Source organism: Carassius auratus, chromosome 8 (genome assembly GCF_003368295.1).
Source record: "Carassius auratus strain Wakin chromosome 8, ASM336829v1, whole genome shotgun sequence".
Classification (NCBI taxonomy): Eukaryota; Metazoa; Chordata; class Actinopteri; order Cypriniformes; family Cyprinidae; genus Carassius; species Carassius auratus.
In genome coordinates, this window is record NC_039250.1 from 20929042 (window position 1) to 20956969 (window position 27928).

The 27928-nt window shown below is 35.5% G+C and overlaps 2 protein-coding genes and 1 long non-coding RNA gene across 4 annotated transcripts; all 3 read left to right on the forward strand.

Annotated features, from left to right (window-relative positions):
* Nucleotides 1-381: 381 nt before the first annotated feature.
* On the forward strand, nucleotides 382-3969 carry LOC113107571 (uncharacterized). 2 transcript variants are annotated; one of them, XR_003292682.1, is made up of 6 exons: nucleotides 382-681; nucleotides 1459-1507; nucleotides 1985-2132; nucleotides 2222-2357; nucleotides 2649-2776; nucleotides 3594-3969. It is a non-coding gene; the product is annotated as an uncharacterized LOC113107571 (long non-coding RNA). The 2 variants fall into 2 exon arrangements; XR_003292683.1 differs by having other exon boundaries at nucleotides 1988-2132.
* A 6929-nt stretch (nucleotides 3970-10898) lies between these two features.
* Nucleotides 10899-17165, forward strand: LOC113107574 (synaptophysin-like protein 1). Its single transcript, XM_026270185.1, has 6 exons — nucleotides 10899-10992; nucleotides 11250-11324; nucleotides 11950-12068; nucleotides 12155-12356; nucleotides 15792-15983; nucleotides 16412-17165. The coding sequence occupies exons 2-6, from the start codon at nucleotides 11253-11255 to the stop codon at nucleotides 16520-16522; spliced, it is 696 nt and encodes a 231-aa protein (XP_026125970.1). The 5' UTR covers nucleotides 10899-10992; nucleotides 11250-11252; the 3' UTR covers nucleotides 16523-17165.
* Nucleotides 17166-18295: 1130 nt separating this feature from the next.
* Nucleotides 18296-26942, forward strand: LOC113107572 (ataxin-7-like protein 2). Its single transcript, XM_026270183.1, has 10 exons — nucleotides 18296-18534; nucleotides 20201-20269; nucleotides 20386-20695; nucleotides 20781-20953; nucleotides 21595-21677; nucleotides 21793-22004; nucleotides 22618-22789; nucleotides 22968-23089; nucleotides 23772-24504; nucleotides 26537-26942. The coding sequence occupies exons 1-10, from the start codon at nucleotides 18381-18383 to the stop codon at nucleotides 26552-26554; spliced, it is 2046 nt and encodes a 681-aa protein (XP_026125968.1). The 5' UTR covers nucleotides 18296-18380; the 3' UTR covers nucleotides 26555-26942.
* The last annotated feature ends 986 nt before the right edge of the window (nucleotides 26943-27928 follow it).

Sequence of the window (27928 nt, forward strand, 5' to 3'; positions counted from 1 at the left end):
TTTAGCTGCAAACATGCACTAGGCCTACTTATTTTTAAACCAGCAAAATAATTTAATGTGTCAAATGCATGACTCATATTGTCAATACATTATGAGTGAGATCGCAGTAGAAAATTTAGTGTAGTCTTCCACTGAGCATCATGGAAGAAAGAAGCTGTTCATGCACTTCACAGCCTACAAAATCGTGCATTAGGTCTCTGTGACTCATATCATAACAGATGAATATAGTGCATCTTCCCCCAGATTCTAACCATTTTATCATTGTATTAGACCAACAAGATTTTTAACTGAAGACACAATGTAAAATACAACAAAGTGAAGGGTCAGCTGCTTAGTTGTGATCAGTTTTAACCCTGTCCTTTTAAACTGTTTAGCACACACTAAAAAATCCTGGGTTATTTTTTCTACCCAAGTGCTGGGTTGAGCCATTTGGGTAAATTTTTTGGGTTATTTTCTCAGTCTTGGGTAGTTTTTGGGTAGTTCTATGTAACCCAACCGCTGGGTTATTTTCTGGGTCGTTTTCACTGAGAGCTGAATCAATGCACCCCCTCCCCCACTCGGACGCAATAACCCAGCTCATTGGGTCAAATCAACTCCGCGCAGGATCAGCGCAGCGCGGGCTGACTGAATTCGAGGTGGAGGTGGATGCCACACACACGCTGTAATATTTGGAGAAATAAGGTGCGTATCAATATATTTATACATTTGACATGTATTTTTAAACATATTTACACACATAACATAATAATGAGCGAACGAGCGATAAAAAGGCAAAGAAATGTGCGACAACAGTCACGTTTACATGACATTAAATGCACCGCCAGATTCGCTCGTTTTGGTTTGCTGGTAATGCCTGCTGGATAGTAAATACGTTTTCTTCAGTTTTTATGTGTTAAACGACCCTTTTGTCAAAGTCTTACGTTTCTTCTTAACTGTTAAATGACATAATTTACTTCAAAGTCCATTAAGTCAATTAATTTCAATGCCACGAGATCAATGTGATGTAAACGTGCATTCCTTGACTTGCCCATCCCCCATCTTACTGCATGCAGTGCTAAGCCAAAACAACCCAATTTTTGGGTCATCTGTCGCGGGCATATTTTGGATCGTTACAGGAGAAAATATTTTAAAAACAAACTGACTTCAGCCTTTTTTTCTGGTGAAATAAAGGTTTGTATTGGTCTTTTTATCATTGAATCGTTACAGATTGGCAAAAATGTCCCATTCTGATTTTAAATTATCACTTAACGTTATATGATAGATCATAAAGCATCCTGCATTTGCGAGCACCAGAGATAACGTTACCTATTTTTTTTCTGTCTGATGCGTTTCGGTTTTTTTTTTTTACAATAAAAATACATTTCTAATCATTTATTCATTTAATAAATGTATTATTATTTGAAATCCAGGTAAGTGTCAATTAATCTTGGACTAAAATATATTGTTTTTTCCCCTCAGACCTGCTCTTGACTGTCCGTGGTGGCAAATCCACAGCCTTTAGCTGGAGGTGACACTTTTATCTCATCTAATTTGAATGATTGCCATACATTGATCATAATAAAATGACCATAAACCATAAAAAAACAGCTGTTACTATTATTAAAAAGATCCGGTAACGTTATTGTGGTTATACCCGTTTAGTTAAAGGGTTAACGTTACTTCACCCAATAATCAAAATTATGTCATTAATAAGTCACCCTCATGTTGTTCCAAACCCGTGAGACCGTGAAACTGTCTTCCGAAGATGAACGGAGGTCTTACTGGTTTGGAACGACTTGTGAGCAAATTATGAGCAAAGTGAAATGTTAAGCAGTATAATTCAGGAATCAGTTTGCATGGAGTTTAGAAACATCCAGGATTTACTAGTTAAAGTGTTGAAAAGCTCTGAAGAGTATTTCTGTTTTTATGGAAACTAATCCTTTTACATGTAAAAAATGTTCATAAGCCTCTATTTGATTAACAGCATTGCTATTTCTTTGTCCAGTAGAATCAACCGTATCTGAAGAGAGAGCTGAGGAAATTAAACAATGGCTGAGAAACAACACATAGCCCATCAGCCAGGTGGAACAGTACATCTGAAAAATATGTTTGAGGTCCTCCATGAGTTTCCTCGGCTAACTACCTCAGGCATGGTATGTTAACATAATGCCTTTGTCATATGGTAACATGAGTTAGATTAAGTCTTTTTTGAGAAGTTTTTTTTTGTTATTTTTGCTTTTAGATTGCACAGGACTTTCACATTTTACATTAAGATGAAGCCCCAAAACTGTTTGAAAAATGGCTGGTATACTGACAGGATCTTGCTTTTTGTGAGCGAGAAGCAAAGCTTTCATGTACAGCTGAAGAAATGACAGAAGGTTAAAATGTTTCTACAATATTTTGATATTATGGGCCAGATTTACTAATAGCTTTCACCATAGTACTGTCAGGATTACTATAGAAATGCAGTGATGAAAAAAATCTGTGTTTTTTTTTATTTGCATATTGTCAGTGGATCAACAGCACAACTTTACACTTCAGTCTACACTTTTATGGGATTTTGGACTCACGCTAATTTGACCTGTTTAGTAAATCTGGCCTTATATTCTCAATGACAACCCGCTACTGTTTTTACTAGTGTTGATGAATGTAATATTATTTTCCTACAGATGCAAAGGGAAATCTTGCACTAAAGCTATTACCTGTTTTGCTTCTACCTCCACCCTACAAATTTGGCAGAAAAACAGTCCGACCCAGCATTGATGAAAGCAAAAAAGCTTTCATTGACATTCAGCCTGTAAGTACGACTTTACAGAAATTTACTTCAATCATTTAATGACTTCACCAGGTTGAATACACTACCATTCAAAAGTTTGGGATCTGTATGATTTTTTAAATGTTTTAAAATTAAGTCTCTTCTGCTTACAAAGGCATTTATTTGATCCAAATACAGCAAAAATAGTAATGTTGTGAAATATTGTTACAATAAATTAATATTTGCTATTTGAATATATTAAGAACATTTTTTTTTGTGATCAAAGCTGAATGTCCAACATCGTTATTCCAGTCTTATATATAGTAACATGTTGACAAGATATGCTCCATAAGAACTTTGTAATTTAATTTATAATGTATCTTGGATAAATAAGTCTGAGCTCACAATTTTTTTTTCTGTAGATAATTTTCATTACTAAAACATCTTACTGGCAAATTTCTAGTGTCCTAGCTATAATTAATTTTACTAGACAGATAAAAAAAAAGTCTTTTTTTTTTCAGTTTCACACTCTAGCAAGTTAAGGTCTTTTGCTTTTGTAGGGCAGAATATTAAATGTAGAAATTAAAGTAAAATTAAAGTATTTCAAGTGTTACCAAAACTCTTTTGACTTGCTTTGCATCCCTGTCAGTGGCTCTGTCAAAGTGGGCCAGATCAAGCTGTAATAATTTTCAGGTATTTTGCCTCATCCAAAGCTCTGGCTATACAAGACCTATTGTTTCTAAAGACTGCTTGATTGAATAAACAGTTTCGAATGAATCCCCAACCCACCACCCATACCCACACCCCTGACACTCCCATTCTGTTTCACCTTTATTCATTTGCATTATCTGTCCTTTAGGTTGGAACAAATATGGTGGAGTACCTCCAGCAGGCTGAAGCATCAAGACCTTACCCATATGTCCTGTAACTTGAAAATGGACACATTGCGTCGCGGGCATTTGTCATCCTCGCAGGAGAAGCTTTGGAACAAAGAACTATTGTTTAAGGGGAAGTCATGGCCTAATGGTTAGAGAGTTGGACTCGCAATTTAAGGGTTGTGTGTTAGAGTCTCGGGCCGACAGGAATTGTAGGTGAGAGGAGTGAATGTATAGTGCTCTCTTCCACCCTCAATACCACGACTTAGGTGCCCTTGAGCAAGGCATCGAACCCCCAACTGCTCCCCGGGCGCCGCAGCACAAATGGCTGCCCACTGCTCCGGGTGTGTGTTCACAGTGTGTGTGTGTGTTCACTGCTCTGTGTGTGTGCACTTCGGATGGGTTAAATGCAGAGCGTGAATTCTGAGTATGGGTCACCATACTTGGCTGAATGTCACATCACTTTCACTTCACTTCATTGGGACAGTAAATGTATGTTTCAAATCGTTTTATGTTTTTGATGTAAACTAACCGAAACATTGTTTCTATATTAGGGAGTTTATTCATAATATTTTTGAGTTGGAGGGAAGTGAATCCCCAACAGTGAATTTTTTGCAATGGGCACTACATTCTTGCAAGTAGATTATAAGAGGTTCTTTGAACAAACAGTGGTTCAAGAACACGAAGTAGTATTTTAGTTTTAAGTTTTATTTGCACATGAGATTTTTGTTCTGTTTTTTTTTTGTATAAACAACTGTTTTATTGCTTGAGGAAGAGTATTACTTTATGCGTACTGATTATCAATTACATTTTTATGTAGAAATCTTTTACTGCCAATACGTTGTATTTCATAGATTTATTTTTGTGTTCATTTTGTAGACTTAAAACAACAGGTCCATAATGTAGACTTAAAACAAATGTGCTTTGTAACAAACAGTTCTTGAGGTAAAGTATTTTAGTTTTAATTTCAGGTGCATATGGTTTATTTAAAAATAAGTATTTATTTGTATATTTAAAAAAAACCTTGAGGTTTTTTGGAGTTCATGAATTTCATGAGCATATGGATTAAAAATAATATGAATTATTTTTTAAATGCATAAAAAAGTGTAATTACAAAGTGTAATATGCTGAAAGAAAAATAAAGATAATACAATGTTGTCCTGTTTGTTTATTATGTGGTATATTTAATGTTAAAAGGAATAAAAATTCCTTTGAAAATATAACCCATTTATGAAATCAAATTAACCCATTATTTTTGTAAAAATAACCAATTTTTGGGTAGAAAAAACAACCCATTTGCTGGGTTAAAATTAATAACCCAACTTCTTGGGTTAGTTTAACCCCATATGGGTTCTGTCCTATATTTACCCAGCAGTTGTGTTAAAAACAACCCAATTTGGGTTGTTTTTAACCCAGTGTTTTTTAGAGTGCAGTTTAGATTTCAGCATTCAATGTGTTAAAGTTAAATAACATTTCACATACATTCTTACAATGTATTTATGTACTGAATCATGGAATATTATATTACATTGTTACATATTTTGTGATTGTATATGAGATTATGGAAGGTTCTGGCATGGAATAGCCTATCCCATGATCACATACCATGTGACACAGAAAAAAAGGCTTATTGTGATTCCAATCAGTTCTCAGTAAGTTCTGCAGTCTCAGATCTGCACTGCTGGCCGAGAGCCATGTGCTCCCTATTCATATTATCCTGTCTCTTCTATTAGTGGATTCAATTTTGCTATTCGCTAAAGAAGTGAAGTATGTACATCATTGCTTTTGCAAGGAAGATTATAATTCTAAATGTCAGCCCAATGTTTTTTTTACTTTGCAATGCATAATAAAATTCTGCATGGGTGGAAAAACCTGCCACACAAGTAAAGATCGTGTGACCTGAATTCCTCAGTAGTGACTGCCTAGGCACCTTCTATCCATCGAGAGCCAGTCAACTTTTTAAAGTTAAAATGACAGACTGTTCTTTTTCAACAACAGTTGTGAATTTTAGGCCATCCTTTGTATGCTAATAATGTTCATTCAGCATTGCTTTACACAACATAAGAAACAGTGGAAAGTTCACCTAAAAAAGGAAAATTCTGTAATAACTGACTCACTCTCCTAAACTGTATAAGCTTATTTCTTCTGTTTAGCTAACTGAGACTTGTTACAGCACTTGCATATTATTGCTCTTTTGTTGATTTCGATTGCTTCAATTGTCTTGATTTGTAAGTCGATTTAGATAAAAGCGTCTGCAAAATGACTAAATGTAAATGTAAATGTAAATGTTGAACACAAAACTTCTATAGTTTTTTGTAGAGTATTTTTCCATACTATGGAAATCAGTGGCTACTGTCAACAGTTTAAGTAGACTACTATATGGTGACAGAATTATCATTTTTGGGTGAACTATCTCTTTAATGTATGGTGTCATTTTAAACCAAATTCACAAATTTTAGGATATAGCATTGCTTAAAAAATTGTTCCTTTATGCATTTTTTTTTAAATAAAAACGTGCATTTACAAGGAGAACGTATAACAGAAGTGGGGACGGCAAAATGCCTAAAGAAAAAAAGTTACTTATTTATAATATTGTTTAATGTAACAATACCAATTTGTTAAAAAGTCTGTTATAACAAAATATCGGCTATTCATTGCAAAAGCCAAATTTACACGTAAAAAGGAACATTAATGAGCTACATCTAGCTAAGAGCGTCCTCTTGTGGTCAAATTACAGTAAATCACGTTTAAGACTTATCTATATTATTTTTAGGATGACTAAAACTAATTTCCAGAAATTTCAATAAATGATATCTTCCGACATGTATGGAAAATACAATTTATAAGCGTGAAAATATTTCTTAAAGCTATATATATATATATATATATATATATATATATATATATATATATATATATATATATATATATATATGTGTGTGTGTGTGTGTGTGTGTGTGTGTGTGTGTGTGTGTGTGTGTGTGTGTGTGTGTGTGTGTGTGTGTGTGCGTGCGTGCGTGTGTGTGTGTGTGTGTGACGAGAAGATGTTATGTTACAGGAAAAGTTTTTTTTTTTTCTTTAGATAGCCCTCCGCTTGTCTGGGTGATGGGCTCACGTCACGAATCACGTGGTCAAAACCTATGGAAAGCCTTTTTGACATTTATTCTTTAAGCTGTACTAGTATCTTTTTCCAAGTTACTAGTACTTATTTTTTAGATACTAGTATCTTTTCCATTAAGTAATAGTACTTATTCATTAGGTACTAGTGCTTATTCTTTCGGTACTAGTGCTTATTTTTAGGCACTAGTGTCTTTTGTAAAGTTACTAGTACTTAATCATTAGATACTAGTGCTTGATCATGAGATACTAGTACTTATTCATTATATACTAGTACTTATTTATTAGGTACTAGTATTTATTAATTAGATACTAGTACTTATTGATTAAATACTAGTACCTATTTATTAGATACTAGTATTTATTTATTAGGCACTAGTACTTATCCATTAGATACTAGTACTTAATTCAATAGTGACTAGTAACTTTTATATTGTTACTAGTAACAAATTTAAATTTTTTTGCTATTGACTTCTATGGGGATCCGTCATTGAGATATCAGCTATTGAGTTTTGACTAGTATGTATTCCACCAGTGACTAGTACTTAATTTTTATGTACTAGTAGTTATTCATTAGGTACTAGTGTGTATTTTTTTAGAAACTAGTACTCATTCATTAGATACTAGTACTTATTTTTTAGATACTAGTACTTATTAATTAGGTACTAGTGCTTATTTAATAGATACTAGTACACATTTATTAGATACTAGTACTTATTCTAAATGTTACTAGTATGATTTTTTATTTTACTAGTAATTTTTTTTGTTGAACTCTACTTTAGCCATTTGGACTATTCATAACATAAGATGAGTGAAAAGGCAGATCTGACTAGTAAGATAAGAATAGTTACTAGTAGTGATTAAAAAAGGTACTAGTGTCTAAAGAATAAGAACTGGTACCTAATGAATAACTACTAGTATCTATTAAATAAGAACTAGTATCTAATGAATAAGTACCAGTATCTAAAACATAAGTACTAGTATCTAATGAATACTTACTAGTAATATTTAAATAGATACTAGATACAATTGCAATAATTACTAGTCAGAAATTAAAAGATGATATCAAAAACAGAATAACTCCGAGTCCCTGTTCGTTTGGAGATATCTTCAACCTCATTAAGAACTAGTAAGAATGCATTTGGAGATATCTTCATTTAAACAGATCATTACATAAACATGAGTACCTCTCCACCGTCCAATCAGAGTCCACATGGTAATACAACACGCAGAATAAATTTGCATTAGGATTGCGTTTTAAAATGTATTCTCATAAAAATACGCGCGATGGTTTGAAGAGCAGAGATAAAAGCATATATTGTCACAGTAATTGTTTATTTTCATCAAGTTTCATCAGTAAAACGTCTATCTGAATGTTATTCAGCTACATCTACAGCGAAAGCTGAGTTTCCTGGAACTTCAGTGAGTCTCACTTGTAGAGTTTCTGCGCGAGGGCGCACTCCGGCGACGAGTATGAATTAAAAATAAATTCATTGAGTATTCATTATTGCTTGCAAAATCCTAATTTGAGTAAAAATAGCTAAAATAATTAAGATCTTTGAGGTAAAAAAAATTGCAATTCCTTACGTTCTACTATAGAAGTGTGCATTTTTTTTTGCAGCTATATTTATATTTAGTCTTGTATAGGCTTCTCAGTTTTGTATATTATAGTGAAATAGTGTTATTACAAAAGTAATGTTCCATATTTTGTTTAGTGTTTTTATTTAGAATTAATAACCATAACCATTATTAGTTTTATTGATATATATATATTTACTAAAAAAAAAACATTGGGCAAAATCGTGCAGTCCTTCAAGTACAGCAAAACTGGTGTTTTATTATTATAATTTTTTATTAATACCTTTTGGCCTTCTTTTCAAATAAAGAAAATGTTTGTCTGAAAACCACAAGGTTTGGATTTTGTCACGCTGTCTAGTCTCTGTTTCCCTGGGTGTCCACTAGTGGGCTCACTTCCCCTTTGGCACTTCACCGTAGGCACTAGAATTCCTCTAGTCTGGTCCTGTCTTCACAGTAATTGCACTCCACGAATCGTCACAGATTTTGGGTGCCCTGTACAGAATATTAATGTAAAAACATTCAGTGTCTGCAGCACCAGTGCTACAGTCATGCCCAAAAATATGGACAGCTTTGGTATATATGATGATAAAGAAGGCTGTGAAAATTAATCTACATTGTTAATCCTTTTGATCTTTTATCAAAAAAATGGTGTGTCTTCTCTTCAGTTCACTCCTCTCATTTTCTGTAGGGTTCAGGTCAGAGGACTGGAAAAGGCTTATAGCAGAAGCTTGGTTTTGTGCTGAGTGACCCATTATTGTGTTGTTTTTGAGGTTTGTGTTTGATTGTGATCCAAACATGGTCATTATAAGATTTCTAACAGAGTCCGTCACTTTTTGTTTTTTTATCCGTTGGTATTTGATAGAATAAAAGATGCCATGTATCTAAACAAGATGTCCAGGACCTCCAGCAGAAATATAGGCACACAACATCAAAAATAGAGCAGTATATTTCATTGTACATATGGTTTACTTTTTATCTCTGTGTTCACCAAACCCATCTTGAGTGTTTGCTGCTAAAAAGCTATTTTTTTAGTTTCATCTGACCATAGAAGCCAGTCCCATTTGAAGTTCCAGTCATGTCTGATAAATTAATATGCTTTAGTTTGTTTTTGGATGAGCTAGGATAATTTTTATTGTAACCATCCCAAACAACATGTGGTGATGTAGGTGCTGTTTGACAATTTTTTTAAAGGTTTTCTGAGCCCGAGACTCAACTATTTTCTGCAATAACAGCTGTGATCCCTGGAGAGTCTTTAGCCACTCAAACTGACCTCCTCACCATGCATTAGGATGATAAAGACACACATCCTCTTCCAGGCAGTTTTGTAACATTTTCTGTTGATTGGAAATTCTTAATTATTGCCCTGATGTTGGAAATGGGGATTTTCACTGCTCTAGCTCATTTGTTAGTCACATCTTGCAGTCACTTTCTAATTTGTGAAGCTCAATCATCTTTTGCTGCACATCAGAAATATGTTCTTTGGTTTTTCTCATTGTGATGGATGATTAAGTGCATTTGGGCTTTGTTTTCCCTTTTCTTTATATTTATGTGAAACAGGAAGCAATGGCTGGTTAATTTCATGTTCATAATCACTCTGGAGTGCTCAAAATTGTGAATATGACTGGGAATATACTTTAGAGTTATTTTACTCATAAGAATTTCTAAGGGTGTTCTTAATTGTGGCCAATGTGTATTGTAGAAAAACATTTATATCATAATGATATTTCCCCCATTTTAAATTATTATTATCCAAAGAAAGGTTAGATTTTTGTGAATTTTTAAAATAAAAGATAAAAAAGATTAACAATGCAGATTAATTTTCACAGGCTTCTTTGATCATGTTTACCAAGGGTGTCCATATTTTTGGGCATGACTGTATATGAAAAAAAAATTAACATACAGCTTGTGTATGATATTTATTGTTTTTACTGGAGGAAAAATAGGAAAATAACAGCTAATAAAATTGGTGTCGTATCTACATCCTGCCAGCAGAGGTCACTCAAAGACCATTAAACACATTAGGCTACTATATTTATGAAATTACAGTTAAAAAATTGACAAAAATACGTTTTCAATGTGCTTGTGTAAAAAAATTATTGTTTCTTTTCTATTTGGTTTTCTAAAAAAAAGTACATCCATCTCCTTGTTTCTGTTTCCTGATTAATCTCTCTCCTATATGTTGTTGGTTCATTAATATTCAACATACAATTACCATACTGGGCAGAAATGCAAATTTAAAAAGTACTAGTATCTATTAAGTTCAGGATATCTCTGGTCTAAAAAGTCACTAGTAACTAAAAAATAAGTACTAGTTCTATTTTTTGTTAACACGGGTAGTTTAATTAAATACTAGTCACTATTGGAATAAGTACTAGTATCTAATGATTAAGTACTAGTATCTAATGAATAAGTACTGGTAACTTTACAAAAGACACTAGTACCTAAAGAATAAACACTAGTAGTTAACGAATAAGCACTAGTACCTAATGAATAAGTACTAGTACTTAATGGAAAAGATAATAGTGTCTAAAAAATAAGTACTAGTAACATGAAAAAAAGATACTAGTACAGCTTTTAGAATAAATGTTAAAAAGGCTTTCCATACAAAACCATGTCTAAGCTGAAGCGGTGAGGAAAAAGGAAAGGAAATTTGGCAACTTATTTGTTTGGGGACTAGGCTTAGACAAGGTAATCTTTCTCAATCTTCCTTTTTCTTCAGTACAGCAAAAAACAATCTCAGCACTTCGTGGCGTACACACTGCAGTTCGCTTAAACTAACTTTTTTTTAGATGTGATGAAACTGGTGAGAAAAGAGTTTTCGAGAAAATGCTGCTGCAAAATGTGCCGCGCTTCATAATGTTTCCGGATCTTTGATTATCGCACACTGTCCTCGACAGTTGTAACGGTTGTTTTATGGATAGCTACTGATGCTTTTTTATTTGCAGAGCATGATGAGCGGATTTCGGTTAGATCTCGGCCCTCTGAAAGAGCCCCTGGGATTTATACGTGTCCTGGAATGGGTACGTACTTTTCTGATTTTTTGTATCTCATGATCTTAAGCTTCTCTCTGTAGGTACTTTAAAAGCTTTTAGAAAAAGCATTATTCTCATAACTGAAATCACCAATTATGTACAATCCCTTTATCATTTTCCTTATTTAAGGTAACCCTTACGATTAACCATGGTTTTACTACAGATAAAACCAAAAAACCATGGTAACCACAAATTAACCATGGTTTTGCTATATTAACCATAGTTTAACCATGGTATTTGTAGTAAATCTGTGATTTTACAAATGGCAGTCAATACGCCAAAAAACCATGGGTTACTACAGTTTTACTATAATAAAACCATGGTTATTTTTCGTAAAGGAAGCCCCAGTTATTAGCAAAATACAGATTTTAATATGTTTAATACCCACAATAAGGATTTCTCCTTTGAAAAAGATAACGTTACCATTAAAAAGAGGAAGCAGAAAGCAATGTAAGGATAGACTACTTGAAAATTATTTGCATTTCTTCATATGCTGGTCTTAGTTCTGCTTAATCATGTGCACGCTTTCTTTTTTCCGTTTTTATTATATTTATTCCTGTAAACATTAATTAATTCATTTAACCTCTTTGTATGCACTAACTGTCTTTTACAGATATTTGCTATTTTTGCTTTTGCCACAACTGGGGGTTATTCTGGCTCTACCAGTTTCAACATCCAGTGCGAGAACAGTCCCAGCAATGAAATAAATGTATCCTTCAGCTATCCTTTTAGGTGAACAATAAGAACATATGAAACACATTGTTTTTAATAAATCAATTTTTCCAGAATGTTCTTTTTTATTATTCTTTGTTACAAAGGCTCAATACCCAGAGTTACAGTGTCCCAGACTGCGTCAACAGAACAGTGCCTAAAACCAAACATCTGACTGGAGATTATTCGTCTTCCGCTGAGTTCTTTGTAGCTATTGGAGTTCTGGCTTTCCTGTACAGCACAGCTACTCTTGTGTTGTATCTGGGCTACCAGCACATCTACCGTGAATCTCCTCGTGGCCCCAATATTGTGAGTGTTTATAGATTCAGGTTCACACTGTGTCTATTTTAAGAGTTCTGTGTGCATTTGAAACTTCCACCATGTCTACGCATGCCTTTAAATTCACATCCCTTTTTATATTCAATGGCTGTCCTTGTATGGGAAGTGAATGCCAGCCACTGCATGTCTGACAGGTTAATTTATACACTTCCTGGTGGTCATTATATTAGCTTGTTCAATATTATACTGGATTTCAGTATCACTTGGCTGTATGAACTTTGTGAGCTGTTTCTGAACTGTGTGGGGGTGTGAAGAGTTCCACTTGTGTGTAAATGAAGAAACGGGTGGATTTTTTTGACAACAGCTGCAACTGTTATTTCCAACAAAGTGTCCTGAGGATAAAGCAAAGGCATTTGAGTGTTAAATATAAAACACTGGTGCATATATATTTATTAACATAAAACTTGTGGAATAATTAAGATTTTTTTTTCAGCAGCCATTGCTTAAGACTTCAGTGTCACTTGATTATTCTGAAATCAATCTAATGTAATGATTTGGTCCTCTAGAAACATTTATTTTTATCAGTTGAAAACAAACACTGCCAATCAAACAGTTGTGGTATGTAAGATAAAAAAAGAAACTAGATGGTAAAGTTTGTGGTCAAAATGTAGGTTGGCTTGAAAAAGCCAAGCCAGAAAGTTTTGAGGTAGTTTTAAAAGCTTAAAGTTTGAGGGTTTTCAGTTTTAACTAATTTAAATTGGTTTTGAAGTTTTGAAGGCAATACAACCTATCAGAAAAATAAATAGATAAATAGACAGATAAAGACATTTTATACTAGCATGTCGCTAGCATGATTACCAAGTTACTATCTTGTCGTTAATGTGTTTCTAGCATGATGATCATGTCACTAGCATGTTGGTATCATGACTAACAAGTGACTAGCATGTCAGTAGCATGACTAGCAAATGACTAGCATGTTATTAGCATGACTACCAAGTGACTAGCTTGTAATTAGCATGATTGGCAAGTGACTAGCATGTTGTAAGCATGATTAGCAAGTGACTGACATGTTGTTACCATGACTAGCAAGTGACTAGCATGTTGCTAGCATGACATGACTAGTAAGTGACTAGAATGTTGTTAGCATGACTAGCAAGTGACTGACATGTTGTTAGCATAACTAGCAAGTGACTAGCGTGTTGCTAGCATGACATGACTAGCAAGTGACTAGCATGTTGTAAGCATGATTAGCAAGTGACTGACATGTTGTTAGCATGACTAGCAAGTGACTAGCATGTTGCTAGCATGACATGACTAGTAAGTGACTAGCATGTTGTTAGCATGACTAGCATGTTGTTAGCATGATTAGCAAAGTGACTAGCATGTTGCTAGCATGACATGACTAGTAAGTGACTAGCATGTTGTTAGCATGACTAGCATGTTGTTAGCATGATTAGCAAAGTGACTAGCATGTTGTTAGCATGATTACCAAGTGTGATGGTAGTCTAAAACCAGCTAAAACCAATTGATTCAGTAAAAACCAGCCAAGACCAGCGTGACAGTGACCAAAACCACTTAAAAGCAACCAATCAGCTTAGGTTGGTTTAAGCTGTATTTTCAGTAGGGAGTTTTGTCTGAAGGTCTGACCAGAGTTTGGTGGTTCTAGCTTGAAAGCACTAGTCAAGTCAAGTCTGCTTTATTGTCAATTCTTCCACATGTACAGTACATACATACAGAGAATTGAAATTCACATTGAAAATGCACCTGTGATGCAGAGGGTTTTGCGAGTGAGACGGGTTCCGTAAATGTCCTGGAGGGAGGGGAGAGAGACACCAGTGATCTTCTCAGCTGCTCTCACTATGCTTTGCAGAGTCTTTCGGCTGGACGTGTTGCAGTCGCCATACCACACAGTGATGCAGCTCGTCAGAACGCTCTTGATGGTCCCTCTCAGTGATGCGCGGGTCAGTGTATAAACAACCCACAACCGACCGAAGTTTTCAAATAACCCGCCCGCAACTCTTGCCGCTTCCATCTCTTCCTGCAGACTGAGCCCGTGTGTCATCTTCGCGCCAGTTATTCAGCCAATAAAGTGTAGGCCTATGTATTTCAAAATTGGGTTTAATTGGCATCTTTATTTCAAACGACCGACTGACCGGGACCAGAATATTATTAAAATTATTTTTGGACGACTAGTAACCGCGGATTACCACAGGTGACTGCAGGCACCCGCTCATTTTGGATCAACACACGCATCACTGGTCCCTCTGTAGAAGATGTACGTGATGGGGGGCGGGGCTCTGGTTCTACTCAGTTTGCGGAGGAAGTAGAGATGCTGCTGTGATTTCTTGGCCAGTGCTGCAGTGGTCCTCTGAGATGTGCACACCCAGGAACTTGGTGCTGCTCACTCTCTCCACACTCTCTCCACAGTCTCCACAGTCAGAGGAACGTGCTGAGTGTGTGCTCTGCTGAAGTCAACAACAATCTCCTTCGTCTTCTCCACGTTCAAAGAGAGAGATTGTTGTCACTGCACCATCCGGCCAGGCGCCTCACCTCGCTCCTGTAGTTAGTCTTATCTTTGTTGCTAATGAGACCCACCACAGTCGTTTCATCCACAAACTTAATGAAGAAGTTGGAGTTGTGTGATTGTGTGCAGTCGTGGGTCAGCAGAGTGAAGGGGAGGGGGCTCAGCACACATCCTTGGGGCCCCAGTGTTCAGTGTGATGGTGCTGGATGTGTTGTTGCCGACCCGTACTGCCTGGGGTCTTCCAGTCAGAGGAAGAGATACATTCTAGGAGGAGATACATTTTAAATTTAGTCTCAGAAGAAGTTTTTTTCAAGCCAACTTAATTTAAAGAAGATAATAATACTATTATTGAGCAAGGGAGTGTTAAATTGAGAAAAAGTAACCATAAAGAAAGAAATGATGTTACAAAAGATTTTTGTTTCAAGTAAATGAAACTTAATATTCATAAAAAAATAAAAACAAAATCCTGAAAAATGTGATCACCATTTCCGCATTAAATATTCAACTGTTTTCAACATTGATAATAATCAGAAATGTTGAGCATTAAATCAGCATATTAGAATTATTTCTGAAAGATCACGTGACACTAAAGACTGCATTAAAATATATTCAAATATTTACATTTCAATTTAAAGTTAAAAATAAAACTGTTCTTTTAAATTGTATTAATTCATTTCATTAAAGGTTTTTTCCCCCTGTATTTTAATTATATAAATGCAGCCATGGTAAACGTAAGACTTCAAAAACATTAAGAATCCTAATTATTCCAAACATTACACTGGCATATTATAAAAATTATAAAAATTATATATATATATATATATATATATATATATATATATATATATATATATATATATATATATATATATATATATATATATATATTTTACAATATAATTAATTATTTATATTTCATAAACATGTATTACTTTCTTTAGGATCTACTGATAACTGGGATCTTCACTTTTCTCTGGCTGGTGTGCTCATCTGCATGGGGAAAAGGCCTCACAGATGTGAAACTGTCAACCAGTCCAAATACACTTGTGTCTCTAAATGACATGTGTAAGATAGAAGGAAACAAGTGCACTGCGGGGCACATCCCCTTGATGGGCCGCCTCAATTCTTCAGTGGTAAGAGGATTGTAATGTACATGATATGGTGACCAGACTGCCACTTTCTGGTGACACGTTTAGCTCAGGATTTCTAAATTGCGTAAAATAACCAGGTGTTCGTTGTTTGTGCTCCTACAATTGATTGTTGTATGACATCAAAGTACGGCGAGAGCCATTGGAGATAATGGAGCTGCCTGTTCTGCTCTATAGCTCTCGCAGTACTTTGATCTCATATGATGATCAATCGGAGGAGTACATCCTGTGCTGAACGTGTTCCGGGAAGTGCCACATCTGGTCACCTTAGTATATAAATATTCTAAACCTATATGTTATACATGGATAATTTATTAGAATTACTTATGCATTATTTATCCTGTTTTCCCACATATTTTTACTGCTAACTCTTGTTGGTATTTATGTAATGTGAATCAAATGAATCTTTGTAGATCTTTGGATTCCTCAACCTTATCCTGTGGGGAGGAAATTGCTGGTTTCTTTACAAGGAGACGCCATTACACAAGTCAGCCAATCAGCAAGCAGGAGCAGGACAGTCATAATTAAACAGCAGGTTACATCCACATTCATCACGCAAGTGTTGTTTCAGGATTAAAGTGGTGCTGCGTAGCACCCGGTCGACTGATATTATGAATCTACCTGACTTGACCTGTGTCACAAATCCACCAAAGGTCCTTGTCTATAGATTATCTCCATTATATTCAGATATGGTCCAATTTAGATGTGTATTTTACACACTAAAGCAAAGCTGTATACTAGAAAAGGTACAAGAGCACCTTAGCAAATAAACTGTTTGTATGAAGTAAATTGCATCATTAAAAAGTTACATTTCATCTCTTTACTGCTACTGTCATGTTTCTCATGGCATTTGAACTTGTTACATGAACAAAATGTACTGAATGTTTTTGACTCCTGTTTAATGAATAATTATTTTTTTGCTGTTTGATGTTCCCTGTTGCTGTTGTATTTAGTTAGTTTTGGCTTTATAAAATATCTTGGTTAAATTTTCCACTGTGCTTCTTACGGTTGAAATGGCCTTGTATGAACTGTGTGCCTTATAACTTACTTAGCCTATATTTAAGAAATGTTTACATCATATCTGGCACGAATGATGATAAAAATGTATTGACTGCTTTTGTTTAACAACGCTGGAGGCCTTAAATAAATAATCATGATTTGTTTTTATTGTGCGTCATATTGTTTTATGTTCCACCTATTCGTCAAATTTCTAATTGGTAATGACCTTTGAAAATGAATTTCTAATTCTAATTTACCTAAATAGGCTACAAAGGCAAGGCACATTCCATAGCCAAAATGTAATCTCTTTATTATCTTAATGCTCACAGAATCAGCCTGCTATTGCTGATGCTGGTTAATTGTGTGGATGTTTTTCTTAAAACAGGATGTATTGTCTATTTTTTTTTTTTTTTTTTTTTTTTTTTTTTTTTTTTTACAGTGTTTTTAGATTATGATGTAATAGAAAAAAGGGTATTTCCTATGGGTATTTCCAGCATTTCAAGTGCACGGACACGAGCTTGAAGCGACGTTCGGTTCGTGAACGAATTGTTATTTTGAGTCGGATCTTTTCAATGAATCGTTGAATCCGTTCAGAGATTGGACAATTTGTACACTAATCGATCCGAGCGCATTTCGACTCAGTAAGTCTTCCATGTCTATTTTGAGAGTAAATGCATTTGGAATGAACCGAGAATTTGACAGATGGGAGTTTTTTTTTTTTTTTTTTTTTGGTCCATTTTTGATATTTGGGTTGTTTTGGTTCTACAGCGTCTATAACTTGTTCTCTTTTTTATAACACATTATTTTTAAGGGGAGTTTCAAATTTGAGTTTTGAGCTGGAAATCTCTAGTAGCCTACATACACCTATTTTATATCCCATGTTCTGAAGGTATTTGTAACGGGATCTTTTGAATTCCTTAAAGTCCAGGTGAATTTGTTGATGTCTGTTGTATTTCCTGATGTGCAATGAGAAAGAGATATCCAAAACGTGTGTAAAATATGTCAGCAAAATGAAATAAATTTTAAATCTGAAGCTTGTAATATAAAACACTTATCTTAATGTGCCATGAACAGGGGAAGTTTGGCAATATCTATAATGAAAGTTTGCTCATTTTCATGTGGTTTCTTAAAAAAAGTACGTTTAGAGGTATTATATAGACGTCATTGTTATTTCTCCATATATATATATCAACCTGTCCATAGACTGCAGATTAAAATTAGGCTAAATCTCGTACATTTTACATTGTTTTTATGTATTATTAAAGTGTAATATCCCTGATTAATCTGAACCGGTTCTTTGGAACAAACATTTCAAAAGAACCGACTCGCAGAATTGAGTCGGACCTCCCATCGCTAGAAGGTAATCCGCCGTGAGCGCGCAAGATGACGTCGCAATGCGCTCCCGTCGTGATGGTGGTGGATCGTGCACGCGCTAAATCGGTAATGGCTGCCCTAGATCGGCGGATTTCCATCGTTGACTTTGTAGGGCAAAGCTGGACCGCTTGGATCGACAGAGCGAACGTATCCACGCCGGAGGGTGAGTAAAATTATGTGGAGCTCTCGATACTTTCGGTTATAATCGCGTCGAGCTAGCACAGGAAATGGATTCGTTTGAAGAGGGCAAACCCCGGCACCACGACCCAAACAAAGGCCCCGCCGGGTCCTAGCGCCGCATGGTTTGCACTCCCACACACTACTTTTGGAAGATCTCCCAGGTCCTAGCGCTCTGCTTAGCTGAATAATATTCGTTTTACTAACGTGTACAATATTGAAAATTAGCTTATAATGTACATGAACACATTATGTACGTTGTCGTGTTGGTTAGAGTCTTAAAGCCAAAAGATGGGCTCAGTATGTCATCTTGGGTGATCTGACAGCCAGCTCGACGGGAAGTGAAGGTGGAGACGATTCTCCGACCAGAGAACTATCAAGATAAATAAACCTCTGAACCCAATTACACACAGACACTGGTTTAAAATTGCTCTGTTCGCCGCGAGAACATCTCATTATTATCTGATAATCATGCGGTGACAGCATTATGAAACGCTGGGCTGATACTTCCCAATGTAATAGCCAACAATCAAGAGGCACATTCACATCAAACCCCTTGCTTTTACCTTTTTTTTTTCTTTTTTTTTTTTTACATTACGTCTGTATACAGCACACCGAGTTGATCTCTCTCCATCTATCTTATCAACGGATTAATAATGATACTTGCAATTCTCATGTATGTGGTTGATGTAATACAGGAAATGACCCATATTTATGAATGCAGTGAGCTGTGGTCATTAGAAATGAGAACATTAAACACTGTTGGTTTGACATTTGATGGTGAGATGGTGAGAAGCAGTTCTCAACTGGGGGACCACAGCCAACTAGGGGGCCTCAACAAACTTTTAAGAGAACAGTCTAGGGTTTACAAGAATTGTCATGAATTTTCTTCAACCACCTTCACAATTATACAGCCCACCCTGGAAGTCCAATAGTCCACCTTAAGATGTTAGGCTAATAATAGAGCTGTTGCTGGATGTGACATAAAATGAGGTACAAATAATATTATATTAAAATAATAAAGTAAATGTAATTTAGTTTTTATAAGTTATACAGTATATAATATAATTCAATTTTATAAAATAAAACGCAATTGCTAAAAACTGCTGGTAAATATGTAGGCCAACAACATCTAAGGGGATGTCACATTTCTGGTTGAAATTCATCATTAAACTTTTTTGTGGCAACCATTTTTTTTCCCATCCTACTCATAAATGCGGGTTTCATTTCACACCTACTAGCTCTTCATCTGACTCAGTCAGCCTCTATTCACAGTAAATACATTACTTACAATGTATTTGTTCTCGCCAGTATTATTTTAGTATGATACACATAATAGTTTTTATTTGAAGGCTTAATTTGTTTTCAATTTCATATTTTTCATTTTAATTTCAGTAAAAATTTTAATAATTATGTAATGTGGTTTTGTAATTGTTTTTTTGCCAAAGCCACATTTCATTTATAAGTACAGAACTATATATGTCTTTCTATCGATCATTTTTTCAACTTCAGAATAGAAGCTACCCAAGCTAATACACAGACCCTGTGCAGCAAAAAAAAAAAAAATGCTTTTTAATTTTTCCCTTGAACAGATATATATATATATTTCATTTAATATACATAAATGAATGTTTGTTTCACTTCACTTTTAGGGTCCTGGCTGGAAGAGTGCAGCAAAAATGTGAAGAAGCGGATGGAAACCATGACTCTTAAGAAAGAGGGTGAGGAGGCGTTTGTAAGGCTTGTGACTGACAGATTGCAATGATGAGGAATGAAAAGATTTTACATTCAGAGTAAACCCTTGCCACACATAAAAGCATTTTTCTTGCCCTCACAGACATGTCGATATATGGCCACTGCCCAGCACACGATGACTTCTTCCTGGTGGTGTGCAGTCACTGTGGGCAGGTGGTGAAGCCACAGGCGTTTGAGAAGCATTGTGAGCGTCGTCATGGCCTCTTCAGTGAGCTCTACAACACAACATCCAACTGCTCTCCTGACCGACCCCAACAGGGGAGACCCCCTTCTCAACATGGAAGTCTTTGTGAGGTTCAAGACAGCAGGCACCAGGGGGCTGGACCCCCACGAGTCCCACCTCCTCGTTCTCCCCACCAGGGACATTCCAAACCACAGCGAGAAGGAAGCAGGTGAGGAAGAGTGAATGGCGTTTAACTTGATCTTACGTGTCCGCTGTTTATTCCAGTGTCATTTCATTCAAGTGTTATTTTCCAGTCTTCAGCAGGTGGATAAATTTTCCCGTGAAACCCCTCCATCACCTCTACTTTTGCCCACGCCACCCAAAAAAGCAGCCCCATCAGTCGAGAAACCAATGCAGAAAAGTTTGGACTCACACACTCACCCGCACAGACCAAGAACATACAGCAGAACCTACAAGAAAGGCCTTAGTAAGTCTCTGATGCAACTCAACAAAAAATCTGTTATTATTTCAGACATATTGTACATTAACATGAATACAATTTCAAATATTCATGATTTTGTTGGCAGTCTAAACTAAATGTCAAATCCTTTTTCTATTTGATACTTTAAGTTTTTTAAAGAGTGTCATTAGTTTTAGTCTTGTGGATCTGTAAATGGTCCATTTAAATTAATCAATTTAAAGAACTCCATTTAAATTGATGAAGAAAATTTAATGTATTTCTGTGATTGCACAGCTGACTTTTCAGCATCATTACTCCAGTCTTCAGTGTCACATGATTCTTCAGAAATCATTCAGATATGCTGATTTGCTCCTCAAGAAACATTTCACAATCATTGCTAAAAATAGGTTGTCGTTTCATATTTTTTCAGGATTCTTTGATGAATTGAACAATTATTATTATTTTTTAACTTTATAAATGTCTTTACTGTAACTTTTGTATTTAATGCATAGAGTAATCATTTATTTAAAGAAATCCCTCAAATACTGTAACCAGAATTTTACTGTATTATACTTTTCCCACAAGCATTTTGTATATACTTATCTACAGTGTTTTCTTTTCTTTCTTTTTTTCAAATGTTTTCTCTTTTTGAAATCAATTTATTTCAGTGAAAGAATGTGACTTGGACAAGCACTGTGGGGTGATGGATCCTGAGAGAAAGAAACTGTGCACCAGACTGCTGACCTGTAATGTGAGTATGTTTTAATATACAGAAACCAGTACACCAGCATTAAAAATGGTAGCGATTTTGGAACAAAGCAAGCATTAATCTCTTGCTGCTGTTTCTGCTATCTCCTCTGCCTCAGATTCATTCCATCCATCAGCGCCGGCAAGTGGTAGGGAGGCGGAAACCTTTTGACCAGCTTGTAATGGAGCTGAAGATGAGCTCAAAGCCTCGAGAGCGTCCCCCTTTGCCCAGAAAGGTTCCTGATGAAGGCTCTGCCCACCATGAGACCCCTGCGTCTCAGATTGGGCCTCTGCACTACAAATGCCAAATAACTAACTCTTCTATTCTCAGGTCTATAGTTCTGCATTCTGTGGTTTAAAGGGATAGTGCACCCAAAAATGAAAATTCTGTCAATAATAACCCTCATGTCGTTCCAAACGTAAGACCTTCTTTCATCTTCAGAACACAAATTAAGATATTTTTTGATGAAATCCGAGATTCTGACCCTGCATTGACAGAAACAGACCTACCATGTGCAAGGCCCAGAAATGTAGTCACCAGGACGACACGCATGCGGTGTGGTACTCTCATGAACACATTTCAAAGGCTAACATGAAAGAGAAGTTGTTGATGAATAAAGTGCACGAAAAGTATTTTCATAGCTTCATATAAAATTAAGGTTGATATACTGATGGCAATGGACTATTTTTACAATGTCCTCACAATGTTCTGGGCCTTGGATGTTTCAGTTGCGTTGCTGTCTATGCAGGGTCAGAAAGCTCTTGGATTTCCTCAAAAATATCTTAATTTGTGTTCTGAAGATGAATGATGGTCCTACAGGATTGGAGCGACAGTAATTAATGAGAGAATTTTCATTTTTGTGTGAACTTTCCCTTTAAGTAATGGAGAGTGAAGCTTTTGTGATACTTGGACAGGACTTTTATCTGAATGTGTGTGCTTACAGGTCCATGAATTCATCAGAGGGTGTTGTAGAGATGAAGCAGGAGGTGATGCGCTCTGAAGAGCCGCAGCTGGAGTCTCTCTCAGCTGATCTCTCCAGTGAGGAGAGTGACGGGGAGAACCGGGAGGACTTTGCTCATTTACCAGCAAGCACCTTGCACCCTAAACCCCTGGGTGTAAGTATTTTTCTTCATATCAAAATTTAAGCACTTTAGGAACTAAAAAGTGATTTTAAAAAAATCCATATAAATCTTAATGTAAGATTCTGTTCATAACAAAAGTGTTTTGTCTAATAATATCCTTTTTAGAGTAAAAATGAACCCATGTTTGTCTCCTCTCTCGTGTTCTTCCCAGCTTTGCACCTTCGGGGCACGTGTTCTTGGCCGTAGTGTGTTAGCATTTGACCGAAGGTTGCTCCACCTGCGGTCAGCGTTCAGTGTTATGATGGAGCAGCATCTCAGCACTTATCTATGGAAGTAAGATGTTTCACATCAAGCTGAAGATCTTGTGACATTCACAAGGCTTATGTTTTCTGTGTTCACAACATTTAGCCAATTGCAGGAAATGCAGTAAGGTCTAGAAGTCTGAAAGCACTATTACAAATCCTTCTACTTTTGTAGTTTCCTTGTATGAAAATGTTATTTTTTAAATTCTAAATATGATCATCATAACGAATGTATAAAAAAAAAAGTAAAGGAATAATTAATATTTTGAAGTGGCTTTTGAATAAGAATTTTTTATATCTAGGATTTTGAGTTATTTTTTAGTAAATGGCTTATTATATTTTTATTTTAGATTTTTTTTTCAGTTTTATTTAATTGTATTACTTAAAATTATTTCACTTAGTTGCTAAGGCAACATTTCATCAGATTATTTCTCTTTTTTAGTTATTTGGGTTATTTTTCATTACAAATGTAATGTAAGTGTAATTAATTGTTAATATTGTAATACATTTTTGAAATGTCATTTTTTTTTTATTTGGTACTATTATTAAATGCTAATAATTCTTATTTTGTTTTTAAATTAGTTAATATTAATTACTTTGCTTTAATTTCTTTAATTACAAAATTGGTTGTTTTTAAATGCATTTGTGCAAGATTGGTTTATTTTTCTTTTGCCTGTGAATTTTATTTGTTTAATTATATCCTATGTCTGCAGGAAAATCCCTCAGGTGTCAGAACTATGCTCTCATCAACCCCTAAACACCACAAACACCTACAATTCCCATGATGCCACGCGCAGCTCAGTACCCATCCGCAGCGCCTCTACTCTCAGGACAAGCAGCTCAGGACAATCAGAGCCCACTAACCTATCAGCCGCCTCCAAACTACCAACGAAAGCCCAGACGACCTCAGGCCCCGCCCGGCCCCGTAACCCTGCGGCTCGGACCAGCAAACAGGCTTTAAATTCCCAAGCGGGTTTCAGGGAGCTTCAGGAGAGTCCCCCAACCAGCAAGCGCCGGAAATCACCCAAAGAGGACAAGGACTCGTCTGGACAGTCCAAAATCCTATTTCTCCCCCACCCTAAAGACCGCCAGTCCTCCTTGAACAGAACTACGATGTCTTCACCGCATGGACCATTTAATGGTGCACACTCACTTAGCAGTAGAACACACCCACCTGAAATGAAAGGGCTGATTAAGCAAAGCCCCGCCCACATCCCCTCCTCTCCCTCCCCGGAGTCTGACAAGGGAGGGGCCTCAGGGCTCAATCAAAGGGCTGTTGGGTACGAGCATAAAGGGCCTGGCAGGAAACGTAAGACCTGTGATGCCTCTCCCCCCAAAAACAATTCATGTGCCCCTAAACCCAATATCCTCTCCTCTTTTTCCCAAACTCACTCCAGCCTGGTGTCAACCTCCCACAGTCTGCCAAAGAAACTAGGTGCACAGAAGGTATGTTTAACACATTAATCAGTAGTTTAACTAAAGCATTCACTATTTATTTATTTTTTATTATTCAGTTACATTTTTTCCTTCAGTGATTAAAGCTCAGCGGAATCTCATTTAAAGCTGCGGTAGGTAACTTTTGACGCTCAAGCGGTTAATAAGCGTTTAACTCTTGCAGAAGAACATCCTAGCCGGAGCTACTTCACTCTGTTTACGTCTATGAAGAATCACAAAGGTACTGGGTTACTCCGCCGCGGTATCCCCGAAGCAATCTAAAATAGTCAGAATATAAACACTTATTATAGGTGCACCCTAGTGATTCAGGACAAGCCAAAAACACGGTTTGGAAAATGGATTCATGGTGTACTCGCTTATTATATACATTTTTCTACATTTTGAACACAAACAAAGTTACGGACCGCAGCTCTGATTGGTTGTTTTTTACCGGGAGCGCATAACTTTCTGCAAATGGCAATAGGACCACTGGGAGGAGCAAGAGGAGCTTGATTTTTTCACAGATTATCTGTCTCATATTCTACTGTCAGGACATAATGACAGGTTTAACAAATATGTAAAAAAAAAATATATATTTTTACAAAAGTTACCTACTGCAGCTTTAATGAATCATTTAAATTAAATCTAATATTAAAAAAGCATCTCTCATTATATCATCATTAGGTTCCTTTGTCTTAAAAGATGCCACTAAACATGATTCATAGAAAAAAAAAATGGCAGTTCATTTAAAATTGTAGTAAATTCTATAACATTTCTTTGTTTTTAAAAATTTCAGTTTTGTTTTAAATTTAGCTTTAGCTTTAGTCATTTTTGTTATGTGCTCATAGAGCTGGTTAAATATTGTATTTTATATTATAGTAATATTTTATTTTCAGTTGTAGTTGCCATTTTAGTACTTTTATTTTAACATTTATTTCAGTCATTGCCAAAGCAAGTTATTTTACTTTAAAAAAAAAATAATCTAATATCTTTATTTTATTTATTTACTTTATTTTTTTCAAAAATTTCCATAAACCGTTTTAAAGGGATAGTTCACCGAATATGAAAATGATCATTTACTAACCCTTCCGTCATTCTAAACCTGTATGAGTTTTTTTTCTTGTGTCGAACATAAAAGAAGATATTCTGAACTTAAGAATGCGTGATGGACCCCATTGACTTGCATAGTATTTCTGTTTGGGGAAAATGTTGGTTTTTCAGAATTCTTCAAAATATCTTCTTTTCTGTTCAGTGTAATAAAAAAACATATACAGGTTTGCAATCACATGAGGGTTCATAAATGATGACAAAATGTTCATTTTTGGGTGAACTATTACACTTCACTATGTTATTGATTCTAAATGTATTGAAAACATTTTAAATCATACTTTAAACAGCATTTTATAATCTCTTTCCTAAAATATTTGTTCCATTCCTATATTATTATAAATTTTGTGCATGAAGTGAAAAACTGAAGAAATGATAGCCAGTTACAGTATCTAAAACTATAGAATTTCCTCTACAAAATCCAATATTTCTTTCTTTTTTTTAGAACTTGTATAAATATTTGTTGATTTTTCAACCACCCAAATCGAAAAGCTTTTATAGCCTATGAGGCTAATGATATGATTCATCCAATGTGAATGCAGATCATTTAAAAGTACTATTGATTTCTTTAGGCATAAAACACTTCTATACTGAAAATACTTAGTGCACTCTTAAGTGCTTGTTTGAAGTGATGTGTTAAATAATAAGCTAGTGGAACCAATATGTAAGAGCGGCTCAAGCAGCTCTTGGTAGACATATAATCCTCTTGTTAGGCAAAGGAAATGCATTAAAGCTATTGAAGAAAACTGGCAAAGCTTACTTTTGAAACACTTTGAAGATAAAATACACCGCGTTCGATAAAACAACAAGTATAGGAAGTCACAGATTGATAGTCTGTTAAGATGAATCATCAAGGTTTAATTCAGCACAGTGGTTGAGTCTCAGCTCTGAATTTAGATCCTTTTCCTGACCATCTGCTCTTCTTTTCTCCCAACAGCCAAAGCTTCTTCACTGAGGGAGTCTGCCTTAAACTCCTCCAGAAGCACAGGCTCACTGCCATGTATTTGCCACAGACTTTATGCACAGGATGGTTGAAGTTCACTGTAGGAGGACGTATCTATTATGTATGTGTGTGTGTGTCTGTGTTTTGTATACTGGATTTCTGTATGTGCATGTGAATGACCTGCAAATGAATATATAAATACCTCAAGACCTTCCTTATGCTGCTAAACGGACTGTCAGATAATGGACTCTGAAATAAATATGCCAACACATTTCTGTTGTTTTGCTTTTTATGAATTGAGCTCCATCATCTTACCACTAGATGACACTAAAATCGCTAGATATCTACATTTTACAAAGACAGGCCAAAGGGTCATTTTTTTTTTGTTGTTGTTCAATTAATTGTAAACATGTCTGTATAATTGCACAGGAAGCATAAAAAAAAGAAAAAACAGTCCATTTAATTTTTCTTTATTCGCTTTTATATTACTGATAAATAATGCTTGTCATAGGTAAACTTCCTCTTTCAGTTTCTGGATTATCCTCAAGCAGACGGTTTCACTCTAGGAAAGGGAACTACGCCACCCAGCACCCATCAGTCTCATTTTTGACATTCAGACTAAATAAACTTTTACAGTAAGGTTTCTAGCTCTAATTCTGGAACTGACAACATTTCTATTCTCGCTGTCAGAGGCTAGTAATGATGGTTGAGACTTAAGATCTCTCTCTTTTTTTTTAGCAGTATATCGAGATGCTTGCTTACTAAGAATTGGTACAGATATGTCTACATTTCTGAGATTTGTGTTAGTCTACTTTTTATGTATGTTATGTACTCAAATCTAGACTTAATAGACTAGACTAATTATCAAATGCTGTTGATGTTGCTTGTTTTGAATTCTGTTAATCTAGAGTTTTAAGAGTCCTAATGTTAGTAATGAACAGAAGGGACTTGATCTAGTCTCTAGTAGCATGTATCTCTAGCACCAAGTTTTTAAGGCCGTTCATATCAAAAAGGATAACTGTAACTTACTCCATGTCCAACAAAACCATGTCAAAAAAGCCTTATGTTTATTGTACTGTAGGTATTCGCTGAAGTTATGTAATTTGCCACTTTAAATGCTCAAGTTTATTATATTTCTGTGGATTGTTTTTTATTGTTCGCCAGCTGGGGGAAAAAATGTGAAAGGGATTCCAACCATAAAGTTGCCCTTGTAGTTAAAGTTGTGGTTTAGACTCCACTATTCGTAAATAAATCGAATAATTATAACAGGTTTGTAGTTACTATTATAGTTACCGTCATTGGTGTGAACGGCCTATAAATCGATTCTAAAGCTAATATAGGACAGTTATGAAAGTTAACATTTGCACAAGTGCTTCAAACATGAGC

Coding starts and splice junctions, on each gene's coding strand:
- LOC113107574 (XM_026270185.1), top strand. CDS start 11,253: ATGATGAGCGGATTTCGGTTAGATCTCGGCCCTCTGAAAGAGCCCCTG. Junction 12,357..15,791: donor CTCCTCGTGGCCCCAATATT/GTGAGTGTTTAT, acceptor TACTTTCTTTAG/GATCTACTGATAACTGGGAT. Junction 15,984..16,411: donor GCCGCCTCAATTCTTCAGTG/GTAAGAGGATTG, acceptor GAATCTTTGTAG/ATCTTTGGATTCCTCAACCT.
- LOC113107572 (XM_026270183.1), top strand. CDS start 18,381: ATGACGTCGCAATGCGCTCCCGTCGTGATGGTGGTGGATCGTGCACGC. Junction 22,790..22,967: donor TGCACCCTAAACCCCTGGGT/GTAAGTATTTTT, acceptor TGTTCTTCCCAG/CTTTGCACCTTCGGGGCACG. Junction 23,090..23,771: donor CTCAGCACTTATCTATGGAA/GTAAGATGTTTC, acceptor CTATGTCTGCAG/GAAAATCCCTCAGGTGTCAG.